This window comes from Mustela lutreola, chromosome 12, assembly GCF_030435805.1.
Source record: "Mustela lutreola isolate mMusLut2 chromosome 12, mMusLut2.pri, whole genome shotgun sequence".
NCBI classification, from domain to species: domain Eukaryota; kingdom Metazoa; phylum Chordata; class Mammalia; order Carnivora; family Mustelidae; genus Mustela; species Mustela lutreola.
Genome location: NC_081301.1, coordinates 26,671,118 through 26,691,232, shown reverse-complemented (window position 1 = coordinate 26,691,232; position 20,115 = coordinate 26,671,118). Strand labels below are relative to the sequence as shown.

General features: G+C 40.9%; 1 protein-coding gene across 3 annotated transcripts in view; it reads left to right on the top strand.

Annotated features, from left to right (window-relative positions):
- Positions 1-20,115, top strand: part of SLC44A1 (solute carrier family 44 member 1) — a 202,307-nt gene that overhangs the window by 55,310 nt on the left and 126,882 nt on the right. For all 3 annotated transcript variants that reach the window (XM_059143509.1, XM_059143508.1, XM_059143510.1), the window contains exons 2-3: positions 2,042-2,131; positions 11,526-11,668. In XM_059143509.1, the coding sequence (XP_058999492.1) occupies positions 2,042-2,131; positions 11,526-11,668 (233 nt within the window). The remainder of the gene's footprint in view (positions 1-2,041; positions 2,132-11,525; positions 11,669-20,115) is intronic.

Here is a 20,115-nt window from a genome sequence, read left to right as displayed (position 1 = left end):
TTTTATTTATTTATTGGACAGAGAGGGAGATCACAAGTAGGGAGAGAGGCTGCTGGGGACGGGGGCAGTAGACTCCCTGCTGAGCAGGGAGCCTGATGTGGGGCTAGATCCCAGGACCCTGAGATCATGAACTGAGCCGAAGGCAAAGGCTTAACCCCCTGAGCCACCCGGATAGTGGTGCCGGACAGGCAGGTATTTTAAAGTTGAGCTTCCTAACCTGGGGTCGTTACGCAAATAGATGCATACCTCCCAAGACAAGACAAGACTGTGTACCTTTCATCAGCTTATTAAAGGGTACCTAGCTAAAACCTTTTTTTTTTTAATAAAGGGAGGGAAAGCTAATAAGCAAACCTGAGAACCAGTTTCTCACTCTTGCACTCCAAATGCTAATTATACTGGAGGGCTCCTATTATCTCTAGCTGCCTTCTGCTTGTGTGCCCTTTCCTGCAGATAAGCCTTCCCAGATGGCTTCCTGATCTTGTCATGGAAGCCGTTGGAGGCCACAGCCGTCTTCTTACAGCAACTTTTCCCATAGTTTTCCCAAGACTACCATCTCTCCGCCTTTTCTGTTTATTTTTTAGCAGAGGGGGTGAGGCTCTGAGATTTTTGTTCATTAGAAAGCTAGGGGTGTTATTTCAATTACATTCTGGTAAAAGGTATTTGTAAGATGACTTGAAAACTTAAGACTCTTTGCTCTAAGAAAGAAAAATACGATCAGGATTCTAGTCAATACTTTGCAAATTCACGTTTAGAATGCTTCTAGTTCTTTAGTTAGGGGGATCACTGTTTGATCTAGAAACTCTTTAAACTTCCCAGAAACAGATTAAAGATCTGTGGATGGTAGGTAGGTAAGGAGTTACTCAGATCAGTCTGTAAAAATGTTTTAATTCAGTTTTTCCTTCCTGAATCTTATTAGATATAAAAGAAGCTACCCCTGAATAGGAATTCATTTTAATGGGCTTTCTATCTAGAAGAGGACACATGTAAAGCACATTCTATAAGTTTAGCATCTGGACACTCAAAGGGAAAGCTACCACAAAGATTGAAGTTGGAAGAATTTGTTCTTTTTTTAAATTTTATTTATTTTAAGCAGACTCTATATCCAGCGCTAGAGCCCAACATGGGGCTTGAACTCAAAAGCCCGAGATCACAACCTGAGCTGATAACAAGAGTCAGACACTTAACCCACTGAGCCCAACAGGCACCCCTGTTTATTCATTTTTAAAAAGCTCACACTGAGTACCTATCTGGGACCCTCCAGTGTCATGTAGATGCCAGGAAATGAGAAGAGGTCTCTTCCCTTGGGAAGCTCCTGATCTTCTGGAGACACAGCTCAACGTATTTCAATTCAGGATCCTAAATGCCATAATAGAGGTAGAAAAAAAAAAAAAAAAAAAGCATTGCAGTCAGTAGTCTGCCTGGCCAGGAAGAACGATGGGAGTTAGGTAAGACTTCCCAGAAAGGTGACACATATTCGAGTTGTATCTTAAAATGTTAAGTAAGAAACTTGTCAGGAGGGGCACCTGGGTGGCTCAGTGGGTTAAACCTCTGCCTTTGGCTCTGGTCGTGATCTCCGGGTCCTGGGATCGAGCCCTGCATCGGGCTCTCTGCTCAACAGGGAGCCTGCTCCCCCCCTGCCCCCGCCTGCCTCTCTGCCTACTTGTGATCTCTGTCAAATAAATAAATAAATAAAATCTTTTAAAAAAAGAAGAAGAAGAAGAAGAAAGAAAGAAACTTGTCAGGCAAGAAGCAAGCTAGGGGGCGCCTGGGTGGCTCAGTGGGTTAAAGCCTCTGCCTTCAGCTCAGGTCATGCTCCTAGGGTCCTGGGATGGAGCCCCGCATCAGACTCTCTGCTCAGTGGGGAGCCTGCTTCCCTTTCTCTCTGCCTGCCTCTCTGCCTACTTGTGATCCCTGTCTGTCAAATAAATAAATAAAATCTTAAAAAAAAAAAAAAGAAGCAATCTAGGAATCAGTGGTATGTTTGTGCCTTCCTACTTTACATTTAACGCTTACCAGTCTCTTACTGTGTGTTTTCCGTTAGAGCTCTAAACGAGAATGGAAGCCGCTGGAGGACCGTAGCTGTACAGACATCCCATGGCTGCTGCTCTTTATCCTCTTCTGCATTGGGATGGTAAGGACCCTCTCACAGATCATTAGATCCTGGCGGACTCAATGATCCAGGGGAATGATGCGGAACTGGTCTAAAGAGGGAGCTTGTTATTTGATTTATGTTTAACTCCTTCTGAATTGCTTATGACTGGAGGTCCTAGGAGACCATTGAATCCGGTTATTTTTGTCCCATATACAATTTGTTGGTATTTGGTACCCTTTGATATATGAGATAAAATTAAGACGATTGGAACTGTCCCCTGGACTAGATCATTTAAGAAAGACAGATCATGAGACATAAATTTCTGTGAATTGTCTTGTTGGAGTGTTGAGCAGAGCCCTGGCCCCTGAGTCCTGAGTACGTATCCAACCCAGTCACACAAGCCTGACTGTTTTTGCACCAGTGTGCCCCTGGGGGATTTGGTGTTCTTTTATATACAGTTAGAGTTTGTGCCAGAGGATGTCTACAGTGTTTCCAAATCTGACATCTTTTAGTTCTTCCTAGAGAGGAGGCTGGCTGCTCTCTGCTTCTGCCCATACTCGGCCCCCGCTGCCTGCTGTAAAGGGTGGCATCTCTCCATTGGAGATCAGGGACTTGGTGATTTTCCACTGGGTGTCGAGGGTGAAGGAGCAGAGCCCCTGGTGCAGAGTGTCGGTGGGGCTTTTTCAAATAGCACCCGAACCCTGCCTGGCAGGATTTCTGACACAGGCTTCAGGGACTGGAGAGTCACTGCAGGTGTGCTGGGCTGGGAAAAAACGGGGTGAAAACAGGGTTTAAAGCCAGCTAGAGTTAGAACAGGCTTGGAAATCCCCATCTGGTTTATTCCCCTCATTTCTTAGATGGAAAGCATCAAACCCGGAGATGGAAATGACCATGCCAAGGCCAATTTTTAGTTCATGGGAGAGCTGGTACCAGAGCCCTGCCCTCTTCATTTCCAGGACAGTGCTGTCTTCTGCCAGCCCCTTTTCCTTCCTCCTTCCTCAGAGGGACTCTGCAGGGGGGTATTATGCTCTCTTTCTTAGTCTTTACAACTAAAACATAAATACCTCTGGCAGCTTTTTTTCACAAATGTATGAGTGTTTTTAAGCCTCATTTCCCCATACCTTTTGTAGAGCTTCTTTAAGGATAATCTGATTCTGTGTCCTCTGCAACTGCTCACCTCGTAAATGCCATTTGCAGACTACAGAACCACCCTAATCCCGACAAAAAAGCATAATTGCAGGGACCTGTTACGCATCTGAAGAAAGGAAAAGAAAGCAGCCGACTTTAAAGAGATATAATAAAGCAGGTAAAATGAGGAAAGTTCGTTTTAAATAGACGGCTCAGTTTCATGAAACCTAAGATATTTAGAAGACATCAGAATACCCATTTCCTCACTTAGGACTTGGAAGATGTTTTTTAGGAGTCTGCTTAGTTTAGTGGAGTAGTTCCTGAAATGCAGTGTGCGTGCCGAGTGTGGGAAAGATTTTTTTTTTTTGCTTACAGAATTAGCACAGCCTCTCCCTACGCCCTGAATTATTCCCAAGATGGATGGCAGCTGACCTTTCAAAATTATGTTTATAAAAACATGTACCTGCCACTCCATGTACTTTTGATTTTCTATGCTAAAAGAGCTCAGGAAAGTGCAGTCAATTAATGTTGATAGGTTGATTTGGGAGTGACTTAGAGTAGGGAGCTATCTGTTCACTGACACATTTTAATGCAATGGTAATTAATAGAACCTTGATTTCAGTGCCATGGCTATTAAGACCCACTATGTGTACTTTTAATTGCAGGCATAGTGTTACTTGTTTTGGAATGATTTTTTTTTAATGGATTAGTCTCATGCAGTTGAGCTTACCTCACATTTTGCCATGTGGGAACTGGAGAAATTTCCAAGTTCTGTTGCCATGCGGACACAGCAGTAGAACAAAGTTTTTTGTCTTCTGTGCATTTGTTTTGTATGATTTTTTAGAAGTTTTTTTTTTTTTCTTTAGGATTTCGTTCTTTTTGAGAAACATTCATCAAATGTTTGTTGAGGTTATCCTATGCTTGATGCTTTTGTATGATTCATCTCATTAAATTCTCCCATTTACCTTATGAAATAGGTTTTCTCCCCAGCTTACAAGCAAGGTGTAACAAGGTTAAAAATTAGCTTGTCCAAGAATAGAATATTGGTATTGTGGGGCAAAGGTAGAATAGGAACTAGAATACTAGTTCTAGTACTAGAACTAGAATACTCTTTTAACCTCATGGTGTCTGCTTCTTCTGTCATCTCGGGGCCGAATATTCAAGCCAAATCTTTATTCATCGTCCTTACTTGCAGTTCTTTGCTAATTCCTTGATACCTATCCTTTGAAATATTTATTTATGTAATGCTTTGAAATATTTTAAGACCTTGTCTCATTTCATTCATCTTCACCATTAATCTTTTTACTTACACGCATTCACCTCTTCATAAATATTTGTACCTTTATTTCCTCGCTTACGTCCAGGGTTTTTCCAGGCCCGCCTTCCATGCTCGCCTTCGACATTTGAACTATTATCAATATTTTGAAATCACTGGACATACATTTACTCTGTTCTAAAAAAAAGTTGCATGTAACATTGTACTTCTAGATTTCTGTTTTCCAGTAAGTAGCAGTCAAGTGGTTCTCATTTTGGACAAGTTGATTATCAGAAGCAGCTAGAATTTAGAATACTCTTTCCTGAATTCCTCCTCTGATTCTACTTTATCTCTGTGTTTGTGGTGTTCAGCCAGGGTTGGGATTCCTGTTTTAGGTGCCAATAAACCACTGAAGAGTTTTCTCTTCTTCTTTCATTCTTTCTTTCCTTCTTTTTTTAGAAGAGGGTGAACAGGGGAGGGGTAGATGGAGAGGGAGAGAGAAATTAAAGCAGCCTCCATACTCAGCATGGAGCCTGACACAGGGCTCAGTCTCACAACCCTGAGATCATGACCTGAGTGGAGATCAGAGTCGGGCGCTTAACTGACTTGGCCACCCAGGTCCCCCATTCACTGAAGGGTTGTGAGCAAGAAATGATGTGACCGGGTTTAGAAGGATGGCTCTGGTAACCGATGTTGTAGATGGTTTATAACACATTATAAAGAGGGCCTGCTTTGGAGGCTGATGGAATAGTCCAGGGAACATGTGGGAAACCTGAAATAGCGTCGTGATAAAGGAGAAGAGAGAGTGTCATCGATGTTGCAGACAAGGGGGAAGCAGAGTAAGGATGACTAAGAGGTTCTTGTATGAGGGTTCAGAGTAGGGTTTTTCAGATCAAATCTGACTGCAGCTTGTAAGTTCCAAACCACAGTTTCTGTGTACGTGAAGGAACAAGAATGAGATGGATAAACAAAGCACTGTGTTAGGAGCCAGAAAGTCACCTGATTATACTCAGTGAAGAGCTCCTTCATAAAAACAACTTGTAGAATGAAGCGTGGGCTGCGTGGCCCGAAGATCCTTCCCATGTAGGACAGTGTGACTGCATTCTGTTTCGCGGGAAAGAGGTATGAGTGAGAAGAGAGAAGAGATCGATCCATCTGGACCCTCTCTGCCCAGATGAGGCAGGAAAGAGGGGGCTCCTTGGCCCTAATAGGAGTGCTCACCATGGACAGTGGTGACGCCCTACCACGTACTCCTGATACCGGTCGCTGCTTATGGCGGACTTGGGACTATTCTGCATGTGACACAGAAACATTTACATTTCACAGCTATACAATGAAGTCACTGCTGTTGTTAACATCATTCTCATTTTACAGATAAGAAGACAGAGGCACAGGGCTATGTTAAGTAACTTGTCTAGGTTACACAGTGGCAGGATTGGACCTGGAAGAGAAGAGCTCTAGAAGGCGAGGCCTCGAGAATCGTCCTTCCTTTGTTGCCTGGAATTGGAACAATAGAAAAGTTGTTGTTTGGAACATGGACACAGTAACCTCACCTGCCAGGAGAAAGTGGTCTCGTCAGGATTTCAGATTCTAAGCAAACAGTTTAGCATTCTTACTTCCTCTGGTGCAGTTAGGAGGCGAGAGTAATGGCCAGAGGCATGGAGAAGGGAGACCAAGGAGTCCGCTCTACTCATACCCTTACAGGTGTGGTCTGGTAAGAGATGATACTACAAAGGCAGACAGGGTAGATGGAGGAAAGGAAAAGTGGCCTGGGGAAATGTGGAATGAGAAGATGAGTTCAGGGGAGGTAGGGTGTGGGTAAAGATAAGCAGTGGGAAAGGCAGAGTTGGGAGTTTTGGAGAAGGCTCTGGACTAGAGCTGGGAGTAGGAGACGACATTGCATGTGTTGTCCCTTCAGACCACTTTCAAGGACCTTTTTTATTTTATAGCACTAGTCTATTTCCCAGCGCCTAGTGTTTCTACCTCATTAACTATTGTTGAGCATGCAGCACAAAGTGAAAGACTCAAAGACTGACTGCAGTGTTTAGTCATCTGTGTGATGGTCTGAGCTATGGTAGGATCAGAGAGTAGGAATAGCACGCCCAAAATTATCCTGAGGTTACCTGATCCAAATACCTGCCTCCTTTCTGTTAAAACTTTGTTTCGTTCCTTTTTTTTTTTTTTTTGAATTATTGTAAAATACACATAATGTAAAATTTGCTATTTAAACTGTTGTTAAGGTTTGAATCGATTTGCTTTTAGTCCACTCTTTTTTTTTTTTGTATCCTCTGTCACTGTGCTGGACCCAATGTGTTTATCCTACTTCCTGCAAGTATAGTCTGAAACATTTTACTCTCTACCTACTTTTCCTTAAGGTCATAAAATTTGGGACGAGGAGAGGGCTTTATAGATTAACCTAGTTCAAGCCTCGTGACAGGTAGGGAAACCGAGTCTCAGTATTTAAAGTGACTTCCCCACAATCATAAGGATCGTTTGAGGCCATGCTGGCTTTGGTGTCTAGCATTCCTTGCCCATGTGTTTTATTTCTTTTATTCATTGCTCCGGCTGCCCGTGAAACTGAGCCTCTCTGATCTTGCTTCCTCACACCTCATTATTTTCTGATCTTTTGAGAACATGTCAGGTCTTTCAGGGTAAACTTGATGTCTTATAATTTTTTCGTCCCCTGCATGACATCTGTTTGATTGTGCTCGATAAATGCTTATTTGCTTATTGACAGGCCTTTCTAGGCTTCCAGTCATATTTGCTTATTGCTTCTTTCTTCTTTCTTAGAGTAATGCATCCTATTAAACTTTAGAGAGATCTGGAAGATTGTGAGAATGTTTAAATTTTTTGTTTGTTTGTATAAATATTAGCTGTGCATCAGACATTCTTACCCTGTCTGCTGAGTCCTAATAGCCTTTCAGGTCTCAGGGTTCTACAAAGAGGAGAAACAGAAGCCAAATGTTACTTTGAGGTTTGACAAATTAGTTACTAGGAGATTGACTGCCAAGCTTTGGTTGAGTTTAGGGATAGAGGTAGAGGATTAGGGATAGAGCTAAGGAGGTAGTATTTGAGGAAAAAGGGTCTGGGCATATTTTCTTGAATCCCTGGGAGAGAGCTGTAGGAGTAAGATCTTTTTTGCCGTGTTTTTATTTTGAAACATTTTCCCATATTCATATTTCATCCCCACCTGCCACATAGGTTTTGGCTGACCCATTTTTTTTTCTGCCCCCCAAAACCGAAACTAAGGCCATCTGCCTTGCTCAGTTGCATGTTAAGCCTCCAGGTTTGAAATTCAAACATGCTTGTGAAATAAAGTATGTCCCTCCTTTTGACTAATAGTGAATGAATCTAAGCAAATCCTCCTTCTTACATTGAAATAATGAGCCCAGTTCATTAATTAGCAAACTGTCTTTCTCCCGCTCAGGCAATAGGGAACTTAACGAGTTCGCAAGATCTGGCTTGGGATCCATACCACCAGATGCCCTGATCTGACTTGAGTCACCTCCTGTTTGTGATTCCATTTGTCTGCTCCTCCTCTCTCTCGAAAGAGCAGTTCTGCAAGCACTTCAGAAACTCAGTCCTTTTAAGATTTTTAGCCACGGTTCTCTTCCTTACTAATAGGCTTACTTTCTCTGCCGTGATCGCTCTCTGCTATAGGCGTATAAAAGCTTTCCTCATCCCCCTTATCATTTGCTTCATTAATATGATTTCCTTCTCTTGAATGCCTCTTCCTCTCCCTGCTTAGAGCCATTAAATTATTGAGTGCATTCTGTAAAGTTTCTCTCATCCTATTTTAATTTCATGTACCATATTTTTTTTCTCATATGAAACTATATGGCTTCCTGCATTTGGACTTCAGAATTTTTTTTTTTTTTAAGGCGATTGTATTTTTAATTATTTTTGGCCTAGTTCCCCATTGTCAGTACTTCTACCATATGGGAAGTCCCTGGGATAATAGTCATGGTTTCTTCCTATCTTATTAGCTTACTTTTTTCTCCTTGCTTTCTCCCCTGCAGCTTCTCAACCTCTCTTCTCTAATGGCTTTGGAAGCTACTAAGCAACTAAGAAATTTAAGTGGCCTGGGTGAAAATACATCGGTGTCCCATTTTACCATATATATGTAACGTTTATAATTTATCCTCTGTCTACATCCCAGAGGGATGTGAGGTGGCTTATGATTAAAAAGAAGAAGAAGAAGAAGAAAACTCACATGTCCAACAGTACTGTTAAAAATAGTCAGAAAGGGAAATCAGAAACCATTTAAAGGAATCTGTAACACAAAGTACTTATCAAACATAAGAAAATTTCTATAAAAAGTGAAAGAAGAACATAACCTTTTAATTATGCAAGGGCTTTGCTATTTCAGGCTAGTGAAAGAAGATTGTAATTGTGGTCTGAATGTTTCTGTGTGGTGACACAATTACTGACAGTATCGCTCATTTTCCCCCTAGAAATTTTTGTGCTAAAGGAGAGAACTGAAGGAGTTTTTGGTTAGTCCCCAATTATTGGTGTCAACTTCTTGTAGTCTGGCTTTATCCTTCAAATTTCCCACTAACAGCTACCATGTCTTATGACCAGCCATGTACCAGACCAGCTAGGGCTTAGAGATGCATTATCTCTCTCCTTTAGTCTTCATCATGACATTCATATCTTCTATGAAATAGATGATAGTGCTTTGTGAGGGATGAGGAAGAAACACTCCAAGTATGTAATTGGATCAAAGTCACGTAGGTAGTAAGTGGTAGAGCCAGTGGGTGCCCTTTCTGTTATTCTCTGATTCTTCTTGTCAAAGAACTGTGTTGGAAAGGTTAGCTATTAAACCTCCTAATGTTTACCTCCACTTCCGGGTTTTGCTCGGTGTGGGATTTCCTAATTGGAAGTTCATCGATACGTTTAAAATGGCATGCTGGTTTGCACATGTGTATGTGTGCAGGGGCTTAAATGGTTTTTATCTCATGTTTTACTGTTGGCTTGAGGTCCTGACATGGAACTCTCTTGCATTTTCCATGGAGGAATCCAGAGAGAGGGAGGGAGAGGGCAAAAGGCGCGGGTGAATGAGTGGGCCCGACCAGCCTCTGCCTAACCCTAGTGCAAGCAGTTAGCTGCTCCTTGGAGGCAGAAGGGTACTAACATTTTTATTGAAACAGACACTTACATGCATTATTTCATGCGATTCTCATAGCAGCCTTTGTGGTAAGTGGTTTTATCCTCAACTTATAGACGGGAATACTGAAGCACAGAGCATTAAGCAGGTTTGGCCAATGTCACACAGGTAGAATATAGAGTCATCAGTATTCCATTGATCAGCGAAGCTTTATCTGACCCCGAACCCGTGATCGTTTCCTTTACACATTCTCATTTCTAACAACAATAATAGCTAATATGTATTGAGCTCTAACTGTGTGCTGAACAGGATTCTTACCACTTTACAGGATTATTTTATTTCATCCATACAGCGCTCTTACGAGCTATACACTCACTATCCCATTTTACAGGTGAGTAAATTAAGGGACGGAGACTTAACATAACTTGGCAGGGATCAGAAGGCATGAGAGCAACAATTCGGTCCTCTCTGGAGTGGAATTTTTTTTTTTTTTTAAGTTTTATTTATTTATTTGACAGAGAGAGTTCACAGTAGACAGATAGGCAGGCAGAGAGAGAGAGAGAGAGGGAGAGGGGAAGCAGGCTCCCTGCTGAGCAGAGATCCCGATGCGGGACTCAATCCCAGGATCCTGAGATCATGACCCGAGCCGAAGGCAGCGGCTTAACCCACTGAGCCACCCAGGCGCCCTGGAGTGGACTTTTTTATAAGCCACAGTTTCAAGAAGTTTCTATTAGTTAGAGCCACATTCTCCCTCCTTTCCCTTTCCTTACCCGCAAGATAAAACCAGAGGGTTTATTTAGAAAAAAAGAGTTTGTTTGCCTTTTTAGGAAAGTATGTTTAAGAGGGAAACACTCTTCTTGGAGGAGGTGCATGTGGGTACTGATCTGAGCACCGTGGGCCCGAGATCTAGCTGAGCTGCTTACATGTGTCCTACTCCTGAGACGTGGCTAGAATACATTAAACGGTGATAATCCCTGCCTTCATTGGCCACTTCATGAAGGATAATAAAAACACACCCTTTTAATGACCACGTTGCAAGATTTTTCTAACCCCAGTCTTTTCGCCCAGTTCAGTTTATCTGTAGTGATTCACCGTATTTCCTATCGTTACGCCTGCTCCCTGCAGTGAATGTAGGCTAGATTGCTCTGTCTTGGTCAGTGCGTACTTGACTCAGCAGGTATGATACATTCCCGAAGCATCTACCATTTATTTGCCTTTGGCACTGTGATGAAGCCTATTCCCAGGAAACAGAGTGACCTTTGTGGCACACAGACCCAGTGCCTCCCTCTCCTTGCGTCTGCAGTTTTAAAAGCATGGTGGTGTTTCATGGCATAATTCTTTGGCTTGTATACAGCTTTACTGCAGGAAGGAAACAGGAGTGTTGCGTGCACCGGAGTGATAATAATTTAAAACCCACACACCTATTCTTCTTTGAATTTTTTTTCTTTCATCTGTTGCTGTTGTCCATTTAACAGAGCTCCTTTACAACCAAATAAAAGTAAAGAATGAAACAAGCAGGGTTTGATTTAATGTTCTGATCTTTACTAGCTTCTTTGGCGTTGGGCAACTTATTGAACCTCTCTGGGTCTCAGTTTCCCCATCCTGAGGATTAGCGATAATGTCTGGTAAGCACTTAGTAGGAGCCTGGCACAGCACAGATGTTCCATACAGAGAAGCCGCTGTTTCTATTATAAAATGCATAGACGATCTTATGATGTCAGAGCTTAAGATTTGTTTTGTTATGGTAGTAAATAGTGTTTCCCTGTGGACTTCTCTGTGCTGCTTCTGTGAAATCCCAGGAAAACAGTAGAATAGTGTTTGCAATAAGGAGAGATAGCTCTTTGTTCCCTTCAGCGGACAAAAGAAGCTCATTATCGTATCAAGTAGTGACTGTTGTTATTGAACTGGTTTATTTGTATGTTTTTTCTGTTTTTTTTTTCTAGGGATTTATTTGTGGCTTTTCAATAGCAACAGGTGCAGCAGCGAGACTAGTGTCAGGATACGACAGCTATGGAAATATCTGTGGGCAGAAAAATGCAAAGTTGGAAGCAATACCAAACAGTGGCATGGACCACACCCATCGGAAGTGAGTAGACTGTTGGCTGAATGAAGGGGGGTAAAAAATCCTGCTTTTCTTACTGTTATAAAAATAATATCTTACTGAATATTATCTTTATATGTCTCCTGTTGGTGTTTTTATTTTTATTTTTTTAACTGCCTCCTCAAATTAGTCCTGTTTTTGGTCTGTAAGTACATTGCCAGGAAATAAAATTAGCTGCCAAGTTAAAATTAACTATCTTAAGGTTTTAATGAGTAAAGGCTTGATTTGAGAGGGTTCTACCTATACTCTCTTTTCCCATTAGCCTTTAGATTGTACATGAAGTTTTAACTCAGGAAATAACGTAATTATTTTTTTCTTCCTAAGATTGTACTTGATGGGCGACAGAGGGATGGTAATGTTTTTTGAAACATTAAAGGTATAACGAAACATTTTGTGATGCATCATTTATAAGTACAGTACACATCAATTTCCAATTTTATGAAAGATAACATTTTCTTGGTCAGACTTTAAAATTTGTTTTGTGTTCTCAAGCTTCATCTTTTGCATTTTATGAAATTCCTGTCTTAATTGTCTTTTTTCTTCATGAGAGCTATGACTTCATTTTTAATGTCTGTGAGGAAAATGTCATCAAACATATCTTAGGTATGATGTCAATGTATTTGTCCACACTGTATATTAATGTCCCATCACACTTGATTAGACAAGCATAATAAATGAAAACAGGTCTTCAGAATTAACCAAAGTAATGGGTTACTCAATTCAATTAATAACAGGGAAGAAGCATTTTCCAGGATAATGTAGCTTGCTTTATTTATTTATGATTTTATTTACTTATTTGACAGGAGAGTGAGCACAAGTAGGGGAGTATCAGGGAGAGGGAGAAGCAGACTCCCTCCCTCTTCATCAGGGAGCCCAATGTGGGGCTCCATCCCAGAAGCCTCGGATCATGACCTGAAAGGCAGACGCTTAATGCCTGAGCCACCCAACTACCCCATAGTAGCTATATTTATTATTAGATAAATCTGTTTATTAAATCAGGGCCCTTCCTGAAAAGTATTAAGATTAATTTGATAATTTCACAAACTTGAAGAAATCCAGATAGTTAATCATACCTCAGAGATAGTCCCCCATTGAAAGAAGGACTAATGCATTTAAAATAAATAAAATTTCAAATAATAACAGTGACTATTTGTGTAGCATATCATAGTTGGCAAGCATATGATACCATGCTGTGAGGTAGGTGTAGCAGAGATTTAGAGAGATTGAAGTGATTTTCTCAAAAGTCTGGTTGGTCAGTGGAATATCAAACACAGACTATGAGCTTTATTCTGGATAAGGCCCCGCATCCCTTGACAGAAGTGAAAATTGGACTCACGGAGAGTAATTTGGAGGATTTTCATTTATTGCTTTTTTTATTGCTTTATAGAATTAACACAATGTTTAGGCCTTGTGTTATTTCTGATAACAAGATAGCCCATTCATATATTTTTAAACTTTTTCTTTGGAAATAATTTTAGATTCCTAGAAGTTGCAAAATAGTACAGAATTCCACATCTTTTGTTGTTGTTGTGGATAGTGTCTATGCTGTCCAATACATTTTGACTCTTCAATGCTGGTGACATGTACCAAACATGAAATATTACCAATTAGGTAATTGTGGAAACAGGAGGAAAAGAGCTCTCTTCCCTCAGATCTGTTGCTCACATGAGGTCATACTCATGTTTATGGCTCCCTTTATAACTTGCTGATGGTTCCAAGCGTATTGTCACCATAAGGTTTGTATAAATGTCACTCTTCACACTTAACTTTATAGAAGTTCATTTGATCAATTTTTAATTTCAAATCCTTGTATTTTCTATATACTGATACAGATATTCTCTATGTACTATATGTTCTATACACTATATATATGTGTGTGTACACACACACACACACACACACACACACACCTTGTATATATTTATGTATATTGGTCTTTTGCAAAGAGAGCCTGCTTATTATTCCAAAAAAAGTGGTTACTTTTCCCTGAGTGCTTAAGCATAGTTGGGAGCCATTCATGGATTGCTGTAGAAGAAATTGTTTCCCAAGTGTAGCTATACCTTAAGTATAAATGTTTGTTTGTTTATTGAGAGGGAGAAGGTGAGAGAGACTCTCACCCGGGCTCAGTCTCACAACCCTGAGATCATGACCTGAGCCGAAATCCAGACACTCAACCAAATGTACCACCCAGGGCCCCCTGTTTATTTATTTTTGATCTCTACTTCTCCTCTGCATGTACACATTTCAGGGCTGACCCATCTAAGTAGTCTATCTATAAATGGAAGATAAATATTTTTAAGGATTCATTCGTTTTGAACATACCTTTCTCAGGTAAGTCTATCCTGTTTGGGTCTTAAAGAAGGCACAGTGCCTTTGCGCTTGTTACTTTTACCTGCCAAATGCATTTGTTTCCTCCTTTTTCATTCACTTCCTGATACATCTTTCTTCATTACTACCAGAGCTACCATCCCTACCATGGCTGTAGAATTTTTTTTATATCTGTTTTATCAACTTGATCTTGATCACTATTTTCTCCCATTTCTTATCCTCAGTAAGTATCAGTGCCTGGTACTTACTAGGACCTACCTCCATACATATTTGTTGAATAAGTTAATAAATAAATCCTCTAAAATCTTGAATACAACGAACTCTTTCTTGCTTGAATGAGTACTGTTTTTCTCCATCAGAAAGAAACGTTTCTCCCATTCTTCATGTGGCTAAATTCTACTCATCCTTTAGTCCTCACTATAATGTTATTTCCTAGAAAGGTCTTTTTTGATCTCACGATTTAGATCAGGTATTTAAAAATACTTTCTCACGGGGTGCCTGGCTAGCTCAGTCAGTAGAGCATGTGCCTCTTGATCTTGGCGTTGTGAGTTCGAACCCCATGTTGGGTGTTGAATGCACTTAAATAAATAAATAAATAAATGAAATTATTCAATAAATAAATATATATATAAATAAAAATATTCTCGTTGTGTCCTAAAATATGTGTAATTACATATATATTTTGTGATTATTTATTAAATGTGTCTTCTAAGTTCTGTGAAAGCAGAGGTGAGGTCTGTTTTCAGTACTGTATCCTCAGTACCTGGAATGTAGTAGATACTCAAATGTTTGTTGAATGGGTAAAAAATTTATTTTCTTGAAATATTTTCTAGGAAGTGAATTACCAAGTTTGAGGATACGATTAAAACTACTAATAAATATTTTAAGATTATTTTAAGATTATTAATAAAAATTATTGATGAATATGGCTTTCCGTAAAGTCTGTTCCATTTACATTCCTGCCAATGTCTGAGATTGCTTTATCTTTGCTAGTATTACTAGTTTTTATTTTTTTACTCATTTGGTTAACCAAGAAATGCCGTTTCATAGTTTTAATATGCTCATCTTTGGTTATTTGGGAGTGTGAGTCTCTTTACCACACATGTTTGTTGACCTCAGGACAATTGTTGTGCTAGCATATCTATTCTTGGCCTTCTAATCTCTAATCTTCTCCATCCTTTATGCTGTGATAGGATTAAGTTCTTTCAAACACTTTTTATGTTCATTTCCCTGCTCAAGAGCATTTACTTTAGTGTTGTTGATGCGTACAGTATTAAAGGTGAGCCTATTCAACATTCCAGGCTTCCAGTGATCTAGACCCATTGTATCTCTTCAGTCCTTTCCCACTGTTTCTCAGTGTAATAGTAGTGTTCAAGATACTCATTCTTCCTGTGTACTGTACTTCTCTTTCTCTGCCAATCTGAATTCTTGAAAGACTTAAGGTGTCCTGAGCTCTTCATGAAATATTTCAAAACAAACTTTATCCCTTAGTGATCTTTTATTACCCAAACTTTCCTATCTCAAATTTGTTTTTCTGTTGCCTCAAAGTCCTTTTCCAATTACAACGTGTGTTTCTTCTGCCTGTAGTAATTATCATTTGCTAGGTAACAATGTTACTATAAACTTAGTGGCTTAAGATAAGATACATTTGCTATCTCACACAGTTTCTTTGGGTCAGGAATAGGGTATAGCTTAACTGGGTCTCCTGCTTCAGAGAGTCTTGCAAGATTGACATCAATGTGTTGGTCAGGGCTGGGGCTCTGCTGGGAGTTCCCCTTCCAAACTCATATAGTTGGCAGCACTTTCAAGATAGTTGGACAGAAATCCCTAGTACTTTGTGGCCATAAGCCTGGGGCCACCTCAGTGCATGCTATGTGGGCTACTCCATATGGTGGTTTACTTCAAAGCTAGCACGGGATAGTATTAGTAGAGTCTGCTAGCAAGATGGAAGTTAAATTTTTTGTAATATAATTATAGAAGTGATGTCCTGTCAGCTTTGCCATATTCTACTTGTTAGAAGCAAGTCACAACTTCCATCCAAAGTCAAGGGGAGGGAATTACACCAATGTGTGAATTCCAAGAGGTGGGAATAATTGGGGCATCTTAAAGTCTTCTGCCACCCTGCGCAACTGTGTCTTGCTGGAGTGTCATGTTTTATATAGCTCCCAGATTTGAACACCTGAGAGTTATTTCATAGGGGCTTATTGAATTGCAGTAATAGAGGAAGCAACAAAGCTAGAAGAAGACTAGCAAGGGGAAATTCCTTTGTCCTCTTCTAATTAGAAAATTTCAGGGACGCCTGGTTGGCTCAGTCAGTTAAGCATCTGCCTTTGGGTCAGGTCATGATCCTGGGGTCCTTGGATCAAGCCCCACTTTGGGCTCCCTGCTTAGCAGGGAGCCTGCTTCTTCATCTCCCTCTGCCCCTCCCCCTGCTCATGTGTTTCCTCTCTCTCTCTCTCTCTCTCTCTCCCTCAAATAAATAAATAAATAAAATCTTCAAAAAATGTTGAAGACGTCAGGGTGCCCGCCCAGGTGGCTCAGTTGTTAAGTGTCTGCCTTCGGCTTAGGTCTTGATCCCAGAGTCCTGGGATCAAGCCCCACATCAGGCACCCTGCTTAGCAGGAAGCCTGCTTCTTCTGCTCCCACTCCCCCTGCTTGTGTTTCCTCTCTTGCTTCTCTCTGTCAAATAAATAAAATCTTTAAAAGAAAAGTTTAAGATTCTAAAATGACTATAGGATTCTATTAGTGGTAAAGAAAAGGCAATATTTTATTGCCTTATCATTCTTTTTTTTTTAAGGTTTATTTATTTGACAGAGAAGGGGAGGGGCAGATGGAGAGGAAGAGATGGCATCTTATGCAGGTTCCACCAGCAGAGAGCCCAAGGTGGGGCTTGATTCAGTACCCTGAAGTCATGACCTGAGCCAAAATCAAGATCTGGCTGCTTAACTGACTGAGCCACCCAGGCGCCCCTGTTGCCGTCTTACTCTAATTGTAATGTGTTCTTTTTCTTCAAGTAATACTTTTGACCTGATAGTATATATTTACTGCAGTAAGAAGGATGTAAAGGAAAATGGCAGATAAGATTTTATGAGCTACAGGGAGATCCCAACTTCAAATGGATTATGTTCCCGAAGTTTACTTTTAAGTTGGTTAAGATATATACAACCCTTCTGCATAGAAACTGCTATAAATAAGATTCTGAGGCTCACTTAACTCAGAAAACTCATTTATCTTAGAATCATAGACTGTCAGAGGTGAAAGGGATCTTCAAGATTATCTAGTGTGTAACCACCTTAAAACATCCTGTCAAATATTGGTAAGCCTTGAGTGTAACCTCCGTAAACCACCCCATCAAATACTGGTTGAGTGCCAGCTGAGGCTCAGAGAAGAAAATGACTTGTTTTGTAGTTGAGCTATTATTATGTAGCAGAGATGCTAGAGAACAAGTGTAAGCCTTACAGTCTTTTGGGGAGGGCTGTGGGGGATGGGGTAGTAATAATATATTTGGACTCTGATCGACAATTCCAAAATTCTACATCGCCTACCGTTTTCAAAACCCACCATTCTTCTACGTTCTACATTGCCTACCATTTTCAAAACCATAAAGCTAGCTTTACAGTGTATGTGTCAATTTTTAGAGTATTATTATTATAGAAATTGTTCCCAAAGGGGAAGCCCCTTGTCCTCCATATCAATTTGGATAGAATAGGGCTGCTTCTAGTTCTAAGATACCTGGATCTGTGGATATGGGGACTGTACTAGAGCAAAGCATCTAGCTCTGTTGGCCCCTGGGGAGATAATTGGAGGAGGGGAGAAGTGTTTCCACTATGGATGTCACCTTTGTCATGGGTATTTGGGGTGGGAGAGGCTATGGCAGGGTGGCAGTGACTCTTAGGGTGCATAGGTTATTGGAAAGCCAGGTGTGGGTAGTAGAGAATTGCTTTCAATCCTTCTTACGTAGGTATTATATCACTTATTAGAAATGTTTTCTCCATCCTGCAAATAATCCTAACACAGAGCTTAGTGACTCTTTCTTTGTGACTCTTAAGAAATTTTCTCCGTAAGGAGGTACGTGAGATAGGTCTCACATATCAGTATTGATTTTTTCTTAGAGGTTCCAAAGATACATTTTTTGCACAAATCTAACTTTATTCTTTATCTTTTTATCTTTCCTCTAAGGAAGCCATTTAAAACCCCAATCACTGATAAAGGCTCTTTGACCATAAAATGCCTCTCAGATTTCAGATAATCAGTATTAACAGGATGTACAGGAAATAGAGGTCTGAGGCGGCTGATGGCATACATTTGGAAGTAAAATCTCTAGGGGGCATTTTGTTGAGACCTTTTTCAATTACCTTCCTTACCTGTGGCAGGGTATCTAATGCGAGTTTTACTTCTTTTTTTCAACTGTTTCATTCCCCAGAAATCCACAGCATAGAATGTATGTGGTGGAAGGGCTCTGGAGATCACAGAGACTGAGGTTTAGGATACATCAGCGGCTTGATGAAACAATAGTATCAGGACTAGCACCCACTCTTGAATGCGCAGTCTAGTGCTCTTTGCATTATTTCCTGGTGAGCTACACAATGATTCCAGTTACCCCCCCCCCCCTTTTTTTTTTACCTTTTAGGGCCTCTACCTCTGATTTATTTTTTTAAGATTAAAAAAATTTTTTTAAAGATTTATTTGTCAGAGAGAGAGAGTGTGTGTGTGTGCATGCACGTACAAGCAGGGGGAGCAGCATGCAGAGGGAGAAGCAGACTCCCCACTGAGCAAGGAGCCCAATGGGAGACTTGATCCCAGGACTCTGGGATCATGACCCCAGCCAAAGGCAGACCCTTAACCAAGACTGAGCCACCCAGGTATTCCCCTCTGTACATTTACAGATGAAGAAGTTTTAGTAGAATACACTAGAGAAGAAAGGGTGGGTTATATAAATTAATAGTTACAACTAAAGGAACTTTGAAACCTACCCAATCTATGAAGGCTTCGAACAATCTGAAGGCAATTTGGTGGTGGCCCTGGAACCACCGCTGTATTAGGTGCTACTACAGCTGTTAACAGATGGCCACCAACTAAGTGACTTGAAACAACAACATTCTCTCTAAGTCAGAGGTCTGCGTGGCAAGGCTCAACTAATACCGTGTTCCAGGTTTCACAAGGCTGAAACAAAATATCGGCAGGGCTGTGTTCCTCTCTGGAGGCTCTGGGGGATGAATCTTTTTCCAAGCTCATTCATGCTGTTGCCAGAATTCGGTTCCATGTGGTTGTCAGACCGAGATCACATTTCCTTGCTGGTTGTCAACGAGGAGTCGTTCCGAGTTTCTGGAGGCAGCCTGTATATCCTATAGCCTATATTCTGGGTTTCATGGTCCATTTCAGTTAGCAACAGTCAGCCAGATCCTTCTCATGCTTAAGTCTCCCTGATCCCCCCCCCCACTTCTTCAGGGTAGCATCTTGGTTCTAGATCATCCAGTTGGTGGAAGGATTTCTTAGCCAGTGATTCGGGGTTCAGGGACAGTCATTTGAAGTAGGGTTTTAGAGCCTTAGGTTGGAGGATCTGAGCAGGACTTGCCTTCTAGCAAAGGGGAAATCAAATAAAGTAGGCTTCTGGAGCAGTGATGGGGGTGGAAACTGGTGAATGGATGGTCATGTGGGTTCTTGGGCCACGTGGCAGCTCAAGAGCCCATCTCTTGTGAGGATGGAATTCCAGTTAGAGGCCAGGCTTTGTTCTCATTGGCTTAAGAACATTGTGTACAGGTTGGAGTTCTGTAGGACATGCTAAAGCTGTCTGAAAACTGGTACCCACGATGAAGAGCTCCTAACTCTTATCTCATGGACTTACAGAGACTTCAGAGAGGAGAGACAGTGCCTTTCATTCACTGCTAATGCTTGGGTTTTACAGTGTTCAGGGTATTCTTCAGAGCAGCTCAATAGATCACCTGCTCATTCCTATAGCTAGAGATAGGTTTGAACAAATGGAGATATTTTAAGCCTTCGATGAGTTTGGTTTTGCTTTGGGGGAAAGCATTGTCCTCTTTGTGTCCTGTCAAATAGTCTCTGATTCTAACATTAATATCACCTCTCCTACTTGGCTCAATGCA